At 35.1% G+C, this 12,619-nt stretch overlaps 1 protein-coding gene across 1 annotated transcript in view; it reads left to right on the top strand.

Moving 5' to 3' along the window:
* LOC107733613 (A disintegrin and metalloproteinase with thrombospondin motifs 20-like) overlaps window positions 1-12,132 on the top strand; it is a 66,496-nt gene extending 54,364 nt beyond the window's left edge. Inside the window, exons 30-35 of the mRNA XM_016545323.1 lie at window positions 1,173-1,296; window positions 3,257-3,432; window positions 4,927-5,046; window positions 5,835-5,939; window positions 6,543-6,622; window positions 12,012-12,132. Of these exons, the coding sequence (XP_016400809.1) occupies window positions 1,173-1,296; window positions 3,257-3,432; window positions 4,927-5,046; window positions 5,835-5,939; window positions 6,543-6,622; window positions 12,012-12,132 (726 nt within the window). The remainder of the gene's footprint in view (window positions 1-1,172; window positions 1,297-3,256; window positions 3,433-4,926; window positions 5,047-5,834; window positions 5,940-6,542; window positions 6,623-12,011) is intronic.
* The last annotated feature ends 487 nt before the right edge of the window (window positions 12,133-12,619 follow it).

Raw genomic sequence — 12,619 nt, 5'->3', positions numbered from 1 at the left:
ACACACACACACACACACACACTCACTCTCACAGACACACACACACACACACACACACTCACACACACACAGACATACACGCACAAACTCACACACACACACTCAAACTCACACACACACACACACACACACACACACACATTTTTGTTATTATATTAAATATTTCAATATTTTAAAAACCTTTCAAAATAGGGGTTATGCGCAACAGACTTCCGTGTTCTGTTAACCGGGTCTCGTGGCTTCCGGTTCAAGTGTTTTGCATATGCTTAGTTAAATATGAAGCAGTTTTACTCAAGATGCCTTCAAAGTAGATACCAATGATGATCATAACCAATGTCCATCACATACGCGGACTGATATCTAAAAGGTTTTTTTGTTTTTATTCTTTTCACATTTAGATATAAAAATGGAATAAAACGTCAACAATAAAAACAGCTAGCTAGTTTAACTGATTATCTTAAAAGTCCATAGATATCGCTATTATTTAATACGGCAGTTAACATGTTCTCCGACAAGCGGAAGCAATGAGACCTGTTTTCCGGGTTTGGTCAGGTGATGTTCGACGTATACTCTATTTGTCCACTGAATGAACTTTTCAGACTAGTAACTAAGGAAACCATTAAGGCTTTCTTAAAAGTTCTCCAAGTTGAAGTTGAAGTGCATTTCAACTGATGGACTTCATGCATCGTTTTGTGTTTAAGCAGTAACCAATCTAACATATTTCAGTCAGAAATGTCAGAGAAGCACACTTTAGTTTCCTGTCTGAACACATATATATGTGACTAAAGTGGAGAAGTTTTCAGAGAGGTTCGTTCAGAGATGTAAGCAGTGATTTTGGCTCCATCACATCCAGATCAGTGCTACTTTACAGCAGTTCATTCACAGATCACTGAGTACTCTTTGTGTCGTGGTTAGTGATCTGAATGTCTGAATCTCACAAGACCTGCCGTCTCTGATTAATCTTAATGCTCATTAGCGTCTCATTATTGTGATACACTACTGTTTTCACTGTACAAGACTAAAGCGGATTCAGAAACTCCACTCAAGCTCAGTCAAGTCACATTCTGAGAATCACACACACGTTCATGCATCAGAAGTGATTCTAGCAGTAAATTCAGATGTACAGATCACTTCATCATTTCAACACAAAACATCATCTTCATTCCCATCAGACTGACCTCAGCCGTGTGTCCTCGTCTCTCGCAGTGTCGTCCTCCAGTGTCTGTGTGTCTCCTCTTTCTCCTCCTCTTCCCTTCAGGAGTTTGAGGAGTGGCTTCTCCGACCCCATTACAGCCCGTCTGTGTGTGTGTGTGTGTGTGTGTGTGAAATCTAAAAATGCAGAAAGTTTCCTGTGAGGGGTAGGTTTAGGGGTAGGGTTGGTGTAGGGCAATAGAATATACGGTCTGTACAGTAGAAAAACCATTACGCCTATGGAGAGTCCCCACAAGGATTGCTGACCAGACATGTGTGAGTGTGAGTGTGTGTGAGAGTGAGTGAGTGTGTGTGTGTCTGAGAGTGAGTGTATGTGTGTGTGTGTGCGATCAAGGCAAACGCATGTATTGATGTGTGATGAAGTGCAGCGGGTTGTTTTGTGTCAGTGCTCTCAGACGTGCGGCGCTGGAGTCATGTACAGGACAGTCTCGTCTCAGATCTGCTCGCCGTCCAGTCGCCCGGAGACACACGCCACCTGCAGACGACTGTGAGTTCCTGCTCAGGGTTTCTGTACGTCTTATACGAGCAGTCAAACGTGTTTGAACAGTAAGATTTTTAATGTGTTTTAAAGAAGTCTCTTCTGCTCACCAAGCCTGCATTCCCGAAAATTATATATATATATATATATATATACACACCCACACACACACTACCAATCGAATGTTTTTGAACAGTAAGATTTTTTTTGTTTGTTTTTGAAGAATTCTCTTCTGCTCACCAAGCCTGCATTTATTTGATCAGAAATACAGTAAAAATTGTGAAATATTATTATAATATAAAACAGCTGTTTTCTATGTCAATATGTGTTAAACTGTAATGTATTTCTGTGATGCGCAGCTGTATTTTCAGCATCATTACTCCAGGCTTCAGTGTCACATGATCTTCAGAAATCATTCTAATATGCTGATTTGCTGCTCAAAATTATTATTATTATTAATAATAATATTTAAAACCGTTGAGTACATTTTTTTTCAGGATTCTTTGATGCATAGAAAGATTTTAAAAAATTGGGGGATAAAGAAATTATAGAAATGAATACTTTTATTCAGCAAGGATGCTTTAAATTGATCAAAAGTGATGATAAAGACATTAATAATGTTACAAAAGATTTCTATTAAATAATAAATTAACTAATGCTAACAAATGAAAGCTTATTATAAAGTGTTACCTGAACATGAATATCATCCTCTGTGTTTTTGTCTCGTTTTGCAAAAACAAATATCTATTAAATTAATTATTTATTTATTATTTATATTTAATCGAGATTTAAGGATTTACTTGCAAATGCAAAATGACTTGTTTTCTGAGACGTTTAACAAAATTAAGTGAGTTTATGCTTAAAACAATGAAAGCTTTCCTTTTAATTAAGTTTATTTTTCTGTTGTAGGTTTTGTTTTTGTGTCTATAGAGTTTTTATTCAGTTTTATTTCAAGTTACTTTTAATAATGTTAGTATGTCAAGTTAAACTAAATTTTACGTTTTTCATATTTTATGTTATTTTATTTCAGTTAATGTTTTTTTTTTATTATTTCAAGTAACAAAAATGTTTTTTTTTTTTTTTATGGTTCTAGTTTTACACAGCAAAAAAAAAAAAAATGTGTAAGTATTTTTGTCTTGTGTACAAATATCAAAACATTATTAAATCAAGATACATTTATTTAAGATAACACTTTTTTTTTTTTCAGAAAAATGTGTCAAAATTAAGTGATTTTATCTGCCAATGGCGTCAGAAAAGTAATCCTGCTTTCCCTTTGAATTAAATTTAAAAGATTTTAAATATGTTGTTATTTCAAGCAAAACCGAAAACAAATATTAATATCTCAATATCATAATTTTGCGTCTCAACTTAATGTGTCTTGATTTAAGAATGTTTAGATATTTGTACTGGAACACAAGACAAAAACTAATTGCAGTGTAGTTTTTGTGTTTTATTTTACTATAAAAGTATTGTGTTCCTTGGTTTTACTCCTTAAACTTCCATCACTTGCTCTTGAGTGTGTGTTTGTGATCCTGCAGAAGCGCTGATGTGTGTTTCTCTGATCAGGTGAGCTGCACACGAGCTGTCGAGAGCTTCAGATGAAGGGAGGCGTTCAGAAAGATGGAGAGCATTACATTAAAGTCCGATCCACGATCCTGCAGATCTTCTGCGCCGAGATGCAGAGCAGCTTCCCCAAAGAGTACGTGACCCTGCGCAGCGGCCAGAACGACAACTACTCCGAGGTGTACGCACACAGATGCAGATCCAGCAGAGACTGACACACTAGCACTTACACCACTGGAATCATCACCACTTCTATATGTGTCTGAACGTCTCTTGTGCTCGGCAGGGCTGCATTTATCTGATCAAACATACAGTAAAAATTGTGAAATATTATTATAATGTATAACAGCTGTTTTCTATGTGAATATGTGTTAAACTGTAATGTATTTCTGTGATGCGAAGCTGTATTTTCAGCATCATTACTCCAGTCTTCAGTGTCACATGATCTTCAGAAATCATTCTAATATGCTGATTTGATTCGAAAGTTTGGGATAACTAAGAAATTAATGTTTATTAATCAAGCACACATTAAATTGATCAAAAGTGACCGTAAATATAATTATAATGTTACAAAAGATTTCTATTTCAAATAAATGCTGTTCTTTTGAACTTTCTATTCATCTGTGAATCCTGAAAATTAAAATGTATCACGGTTTCCACAAAAATATAACTGTTTTCAACATTGATAATAATCACACTGTTAAAAAAATTCCGTAAAATTTACGGTAGAAAACCGGCAGTTGTGGTTGCCGGAATTTTACCGTAAAAAATACAGCAGCAACATTTTAGGTTTTACGGTTTTAACTTAAATTTACAGTTAAATACCGTAATTTCATTAACTGAAATAATGTTAATATACCATTGAAATGTAATGCAGGGAATTCTGGGAATGTCAATTTACGGGTTATTCACTGTAATTATACGGTCTTTTTCACTTCCAAAAACGGTGTACTACCGTAAAATAAATGTAATGTCCAATACAGTTTTTCACTGCATATAGTAGGGAAATGTACCGTTAACCATTTAACAGGTTTTTATTGTAGCATTTTTACAGTCTTTTACCGTTAAATTCACGGTCATTTTTTAAAGTGAAATGTTTCTTGAGCAGCAAAGCAGCATATTAGAATGATTTCTGAAGATCATGTGACACTGAAGACTGGAGTAATGATGCTGAAAATACAGCTGCGCATCACAGAAATACATTACAGTTTAACAGATATTCACATAGAAAACAGCTGTTTTACATTCTAATAATATTTCACAATGAATTTTTACTGTATTTTTGATCAAATAAATGCAGCCTTGCTGAGCAGAAGATACTTAGAACTCTTTTAATGCACACTTTCAGTACTGAATCAAATGCATATACAGTAAATACATAATCAGCATTTCTCTTGATTCATATTTCCAGGCTCCAAAACTCCTCTGAGTGTCTGTATAACGGATATACAATCCTCTGAGTGTCTGTATAAAAATATACAATAACTCTTTACAGTAAGGTCTTATTGTCAACGCAAATCTATAAATATATAGAGATAAATGTATAAAATATAAGGTAATCAATTATATTAAATGTAATAATATAAATACATTTTTAAATACAATTATTAAGTTAGAACTGTTATTGTAAAGTGTTGGTGAATGCACTGTTCTGCTTGGTGTTTGATCATCAGGTTGAGTCTCATCTGATTTGTGTTTCAGCGACTGATGTGAAGTTCAGTCAGACGCTGTTGGGTCGCTCCGTCCCGTTCGCGTCCGCAGGAGACTGTTACAGCGCTGCGAAGTGTCCTCAGGTGCCCTCATTATACTGCATGACCAGATGTTTAGAAGCATCCGTGCATGAAATCAAGCCCCAGTTCACTTGGAAATACACTAGGGCTGCACGATAAATCGCATGCGATATTTAACGCGCATCTTGTCAGAAAGCCGGTTCTGTAATCAGCGGTAAATCTCCATCACCTGCGTGCTTTCACATTGAGCAGCATTAACTACACAGAACCGTTGCTCACTGACGAGCTGCGCGTTAAATATCGCATGCGATTTATCGTGCAGCCCTAAAATACACCACTGCTGTTCAGAGAATCTGTGAGATGTTTCTGAGAGAGTCTCTTCTGCTCAGCAGAGCTGCGTTGATTTGATCACAAATACAGTAAAAATTTTGAAATATTATTAGAATGTAAAACAGCTGTTTTCTATGTGAATATGTGTTAAACTGTAATGTATTTCTGTGATGCGCAGCTGTATTTTCAGCATCATTCCTCCAGTCTTCAGTGTCACATGATCTTCAGAAATCATTCTAATATGCTGATTTGCTGCTCAAGAAACATTATTATTATCAATGATGGAAACATTAATATTTTTGTGGAAACTGTGATAGATTTTATTTTTCAGGATTCACAGATGAATAGAAAGTTCAAAAGAACTGCATTTATTAGAAATATAAATATTTTGTCACATTATAAATGTCTTTACTGTCACTTTTCATCAGTTTAATGCGTGTTCAATGAATAAAATAATAATTTATTTTTTACAGATTTTTTTTGTAATGCACCAATAATGTCTCTCTTTTCTGATTGTTTAGGGTCAGTTTAGTATAAATCTCGGTGGAACGGGACTGAAGGTCGCAGAATCCACTAAATGGGTTTCTCAAGGCAACTACGTCATGCTCAAAGTTCACCGGTCAGAGGTGAGGACGTGGATTATTATTATTATTATTATTATTATTATTATTATCAGTGTTAGGGGTAATGCATTACAAGTCTCACGAGTTACATAATCAGATTACTTTTTTCAAGTAACTAGTAAAGTAATGCATTACTTATTAATTTACAAGAAAATATCTGAGCTACTTTTCCAAATAAGTAACGGCAGTCACTGTTTCCTCATATCTCCTGTCCTCATGCTGAGAGGAATCAGAAGTATGATATGATTAATAATAACACAAATATCCTTCATGCATTTAATCCCGCTTTATGAACCAGTGCTGCTGAGCTTCAATGATCCAGTTCAGTCATACTAGCAAAAATGACTTCAGATAAACAACATTTGTGTTGATCTTTCTTCTCCTGCGTTCTGCTGTACATTACTTCAGCCTGACGCTTATTCATTTCTCTTCCAGTGTGAAAGGGCTTTTACATTTGCCACAAATACAATTTTATCTTTTTTTTATCTTAAAAACACACAGGCAAGCCCCGCCCAGATTTCACAAGTAACGCAAAAGTAGCGTAATTAGTTACTTATTGTTATGCATTACTTTTAAAAGTAACGTTTTCACTGTGTTTTACTGTAGGACGGGAGCAGGGTCTACGGCCGCTGCGGAGGTTTCTGTGGGAAGTGTCTGCCTCATACAGGCCTTTTTGTCCAAATACAGTAAGAAAAATGCAACAGAACGGATTCGCGTGTCTTGTTAACATCTGGCAGCTACAAGTATACGAAACGTCCCACTTCTGCACTTTCCCAAAGTCACGAGAAGCAAATAACTGAGTCTCGTCACGAATCAGGACGCTTTTCTCTGGAAATGTGGGTGAAATGATCGTACTGCGCTGGATGTGGATCGTCAGATCAACCAAACGATTAATTACAACACTCTGCTCGTCTGGTCGCGACAACAGCATGTTTCTATTTTGAGTTCTAGCAAATGGTCAGATCCTTCATTTTTGGCAGAAAAGGGTTTATTTAACAACTCCAAAAGTATTTCATAATCCAAAATATCTGCTCTTTCTCCCGTAGGACGTGAACCGCTGCACGTAAAACACTGCTGATGCATTTTAGATCTTAGTTCTTTTTATTTTAAGATGTGAAAATGTAAGTCATTGAATGTTTTGTATATTTGAATGTTTAACTTGTGTCTTGCATCGAAGTCTGGCTTAAAATGGGTTTGACAGTCTAGAAAACTCTGCAAACTAGCGCCACTGAAATAAATGTAAATGTTCTTACTAACTAGTCTGGTTAATATATGATATGATATTTTTGTAATATCTAATAATATGCTGACATCAAGGTGCTAACACGGTTTGAAGCATGTGCTTTTGTATTCTACACAGTTACTAATCTGATTAAAAACTGAAGAAATAATTAAAATTTGTGCTTACATAAACCAGCCTAACGTGTTAGCTGTGTTAAGCTGGTTTAGTTGATTAACTAGTTGACAAGTGCCGGCTAAACTCTAAAACCCATCCTAATTCAGCTGAATCAGGTCATTATTTCACAGATAAAATAGAATTAAATAAGTACTAGATAACACTGACTGTCAGTTTTTGGGGTCGGTAAGATTTGTTAATGTTTTTATCTCTTCTGCTCACCAGGGCTGCATTTATTTGATCAAAAATACAGTAAAAATTCTGAAATATTATTACAATTGAACAACTGTTTACTGTGTGAATATATGGTGTAATGTAATTTATTTCTTTGATGAAATGCTGATTTTCAGAAGACTAGATCAAATAAATCTGTCCTAATTCAGCCGAATCAGGTCACTAAATTAAATTATTTGACTTAAAATGGAATTAAATGGACTAGATAATTATTAATTTACTGTCAGATGAATTAATAGAGACACACATCACGTCGGTTTTGTTAGAAGAAGGGAAGATTAAAGCACCTCTCGTAATCATAACCATTCATGCGTATGATTGTGTTGTACATTATTCATGTTTGACAGTATTTATTCTGTAATTTAAATGTGCTTCACGTCTCATCCTTGTGACGGGAGAATCGTATTATTATTAAACCATTTATTAGTCATTAACAATAGGTTTACAGAGTTATGGTGCTGTCTTTACTACTGAGATGAGATGTAAATATAATAGTATAAATCATTTTAAATACTCACTTTCCGCTTTCGACCAAAGTCTGCTTTAATTGCGCTGTATTGTGTGCTAATATAGATCATGTAACTTGAAGGACGTGGCGTTTGAAGCTTATCGAAGCTGTTTTAGGTTAACGTACAGAATCAGCTTTGTCGAATGTGTGTTTAGTATTCATACTTGAAGTGTGAACATCAGACGGTTTGCGTGTTGCTGGAGTGTGTTACTCCTGCTACCCAAAGATGATCTGTATTATCTGTATAACTTCAGTACAGTGTCCGGTGTTTTATCATCACATCTTTGGTGCTACGCTGAAAACAAAGACAATCTACAGCACTGTACTACTGCTGATCATCATAATAAACGGAAAACGTTTATTTTGGATGCTTTGTCTGTTTCTGTATTGGAGAATTGTTGCATGTTTTAAAAGTAGATTGATGTAATCTGACAATATATATAATCTGCAGATGAGAAACAACTCAAGACTTCTGTTTCATGATTTTATCGTTCAACTAAAATTTCAGTTCAATTAACTGCATCAAGCTGACGATTTATTACTGTAAATATCAAATCATCTATCAGTATTTGCTGAGAAAAGATTCCAACCAAAGATCATTCATAGAGAGCATTAAATAAAGTTGCTAGTAGTTTTAGTTATATCAGTACTTCAAGTTAAACTAAACAGAAATTTGAAATTAGAAATGCCTTGGTTTTTTCAGTTCATGTTTATTTTATTTCAAGTAATGACAGGTTTTATATAGCCTAGTTTTAGTTGACAATAAGCAGAAATCGTAACTGCATCATTATGGGGGCAGAAGCATCTTTCTTTATTGATACACATTCAAAATGGTTATGCATTCTGAGTTTTTTAACATGTAAAGCCCATATTACAGTATATTTCCCCGAGTTTCAGAAGGTCCTGCAGAAGCGGAGGAGCTTCACTGAGATGAATAGAAATGCTCTCCAGGTCTTCTACACGATCCAGGCTCAACAATGGAGTCAGTGTTTCAGAATGTTGGGATTGAGAAAAAATGTTCATTTCAGCTCATTTTGGGGCTTTTTTTTCTTATTTTTATTTTTATTTTTCTGTTGTGTGCTCACATCTGCTCCTCAATTGTTTTATTTACAACTTTAAATTTTTTTAATTTGTTTTTATTTATTTTTTTAAGTTGTATGACATTATAATATAGCAAAACAAACATAGGGCTGCAATATGAAATGAGAATATAGCAAGTAAGCGGATGCATTTCTGAAGCGTGACCAGCAGCTGGAGACAGAGACGTTACACTCAGAGAATAACCAGCTGCTGGGGTTTTACTGCCTTGCATCAGTTTCTTTCTCACCCTTTAGATCTGAAAACTGCTAGCATGGAGCATTACATTGCATTGAACCCTACAAGAAATATAGCTGACAGGACATGATTTTTGTTTTTTACAAATGATAAGAATTAGACTAATGATAAACTGAAGATGAATAGTTCGCATCTATTATGTAAATGCAGCAGCTTTGACATTTGTGTTGTTCATATGGAGTTGAGCTCAGTCTGTGCAGTTCATGTCCTCTATTACTCAGATGTTTATATGAATTCAGTGAATCTGAACTTGATCAAACACTTCTCAAGTGTCTCAACTCTCCGTTTTTAGGAATACATTGTTATATAAACCAGGTGAACGATATATTATTCTCTTAAATATCAATAACTATTTTTTTCACAGCTTTTCATGCAAGTCTTCATGCTAGTTTATTATTATTTTTACCCAGTGTGTTAATACCCAATATGCAATAAGTAATATTTCCAGTATTTGGTGTTCAAGTGAGCATGAAGACCACAGTATGTGTAGAACTTGTCTTTACCTGATGGGACACACTTAACAATAACTATTTTTTTCACAGCTTTTCATGCAAGTCTTCATGCTAGTTTATTATTATTTTTACCCAGTGTGTTAATACCCAATATGCAATAAGTAATATTTCCAGTATTTGGTGTTCAAGTGTTCAAGTGAGCATGAAGACCACAGTATGTGTAGAACTTGTCTTTACCTGATGGGACACACTTAGCTCAGTCTGTGCAGTTCATGTCCTCTATTACTCAGATGTTTATATGCATTCAGTGAATCTGAACTTGATCAAACACTTCTCAAGTGTCTCAACTCTCCGTTTTTAGGAATACATTGTTATATAAACCAGGCGAACGATACATTCTTCTCTATTTACTCGAATAACTATTTTTTCACAGCTTTTCATGCAAGTCTTCATGGTAGTTTATTATTATTTTTACGCAGTGTGTTAATACCCAATATGCAATAAGTAATATTTCCAGTATTTGGTGTTCAAGTGTTCAAGTGAGCATGAAGACCACAGTATGTGTAGAACTTGTCTTTACCTGATGGGACACACTTAATGTTGTAAAAATGCAAGAGCTTTATTTTTATTTTCAATACTTTGCCTGAATACCGCTCCGGAGCAGGACCCATCACTATGTGCTTTGTAAAAGCATCACAAGCGATGTCAAATTGGAAATGAATGGCTCTTTTGAACTGGTTTTTGCTAGTGAACTTGAACTGAACTATCGGAGTCACGAGTTTAGTTTGAATCAATCAGTTGCTGGCAGTTCAGCAGAAATCAGCTGAAAGCATCCAGTCTCTCACACCATTGAAGTGAATCAGTTTATCAGTAGATATTATATGAGAAATGATTGTTGTATCTGACTGTTTGAGGCTATATAGAGAGATAGTAATGTAAAACAGGTGAAGTGTGTTGAGAATGATTCAGTTGAGTCGTGTGTTTGGTTCATTCTCTCCTCTTCCGCTCTGCAGGATCTGCTCATCTGGAGATCTGAGTGAGTCTGCTGATCGGATCCCGGAGGACGTGCTGAGATGCTGCTGCCATCGGTTCAGTTCACAGATATCTGGACTGACTCTGAGCAGTTCATCAGTACATTTTTAGTGTTTTTTTTTTTTAATCTAATTATTTTATTTTTTGGTTAGTGAATAATATAAATGATATGTAAATGAATGATATTTTTAAAGATTGCTCCTGCTACAGCCAAACCATTGTTTTTTATGCACTGGTCAATTTTGAGATTTTGCTCTGTTTTGCTTCCATAGCGTTTCTACTTTTTTAGACTAGTGGAAAGAAAACATCCAAAATACACATTTAAGGGTTTATTTTATGACACTTTTTGCAGTTTCAGGACAGGCAAAACGTCCTAGGCTTGTTTAAGTTGTGTTTTTGTCATCAGAAATGATTCAATTACTGGTAAGTTTACAAGTAATCAAATCATTCATGTTTTCTCATGTGTTGTGTTGTATAAAATGAATCATTGTAAAGGTTTAAACCAGACTGGTTTTGGTCTGTTCAGCTTTTTTCACAGCTTTTCATGCAAGTCTTCATGCTAGTTTATTATTATTTTTACCCAGTGTGTTAATACCCAATATGCAATAAGTAATATTTCCAGTATTTGGTGTTCAAGTGTTCAAGTGAGCATGAAGACCACAGTATGTGTAGAACTTGTCTTTACCTGATGGGACACACTTAATGTTGTAAAAATGCAAGAGCTTTATTTTTATTTTCAATACTTTGCCTGAATACCGCTCCGGAGCAGGACCCATCACTATGTGCTTTGTAAAAGCATCACAAGCGATGTCAAATTGGAAATGAATGGCTCTTTTGAACTGGTTTTTGCTAGTGAACTTGAACTGAACTATCGGAGTCACGAGTTTAGTTTGAATCAATCAGTTGCTGGCAGTTCAGCAGAAATCAGCTGAAAGCATCCAGTCTCTCACACCATTGAAGTGAATCAGTTTATCAGTAGATATTATATGAGAAATGATTGTTGTATCTGACTGTTTGAGGCTATATAGAGAGATAGTAATGTAAAACAGGTGAAGTGTGTTGAGAATGATTCAGTTGAGTCGTGTGTTTGGTTCATTCTCTCCTCTTCCGCTCTGCAGGATCTGCTCATCTGGAGATCTGAGTGAGTCTGCTGATCGGATCTGGACTGACTCTGAGCACTTCATCAGGACAGAATCAAAGATGCCTTTAGTGCCAGCAGACGATGCTTTGCTCTGTTAGAGAACGAGCGATTACTAAAACCTCACACTATAGTAACGATAACGATAACGCTGCTGTAACTATAGCAACAGTAAACGCCACTTTAAACCGGTTCGGTCTAACTCAGATTCTTTCTTTTATTGTTACATTTTAATATTAATAAAAGCTACAATAGTATATCAGAGAACCATGCTTTGAACAAATATAAATGAACATTTTTAAATGTATTTTTATGATGTATTTTAACATTTTCACAGATTAGTTAATGCTGTATATAATATTGCTTATGTTAGTTCATATTAGCTAATACATTAACTAGTTTTACCTTACTGTAAAGTGTTAACTTTATATACACAGAGCCCTCTGAAATTGTTGAAATGTTTTAGGTTACAAAGTGGGACGATATCAGTATAAATCCTCATCATCTCTTGATATTAATGCATTAAAGTAAGTAAAGTAATTATTATTGAAGAGCAGAGATTTTTCATTGCAGCCAAACCAAGGTTAT

This window comes from Sinocyclocheilus rhinocerous, unplaced genomic scaffold, assembly GCF_001515625.1.
Source record: "Sinocyclocheilus rhinocerous isolate Xijiao unplaced genomic scaffold, SAMN03320098_v1.1 scaffold2024, whole genome shotgun sequence".
In the NCBI taxonomy this organism is placed as follows: domain Eukaryota; kingdom Metazoa; phylum Chordata; class Actinopteri; order Cypriniformes; family Cyprinidae; genus Sinocyclocheilus; species Sinocyclocheilus rhinocerous.
Note: the sequence above shows the minus strand (reverse complement) of the source record. Positions and strands in the feature narration are given on the sequence as shown.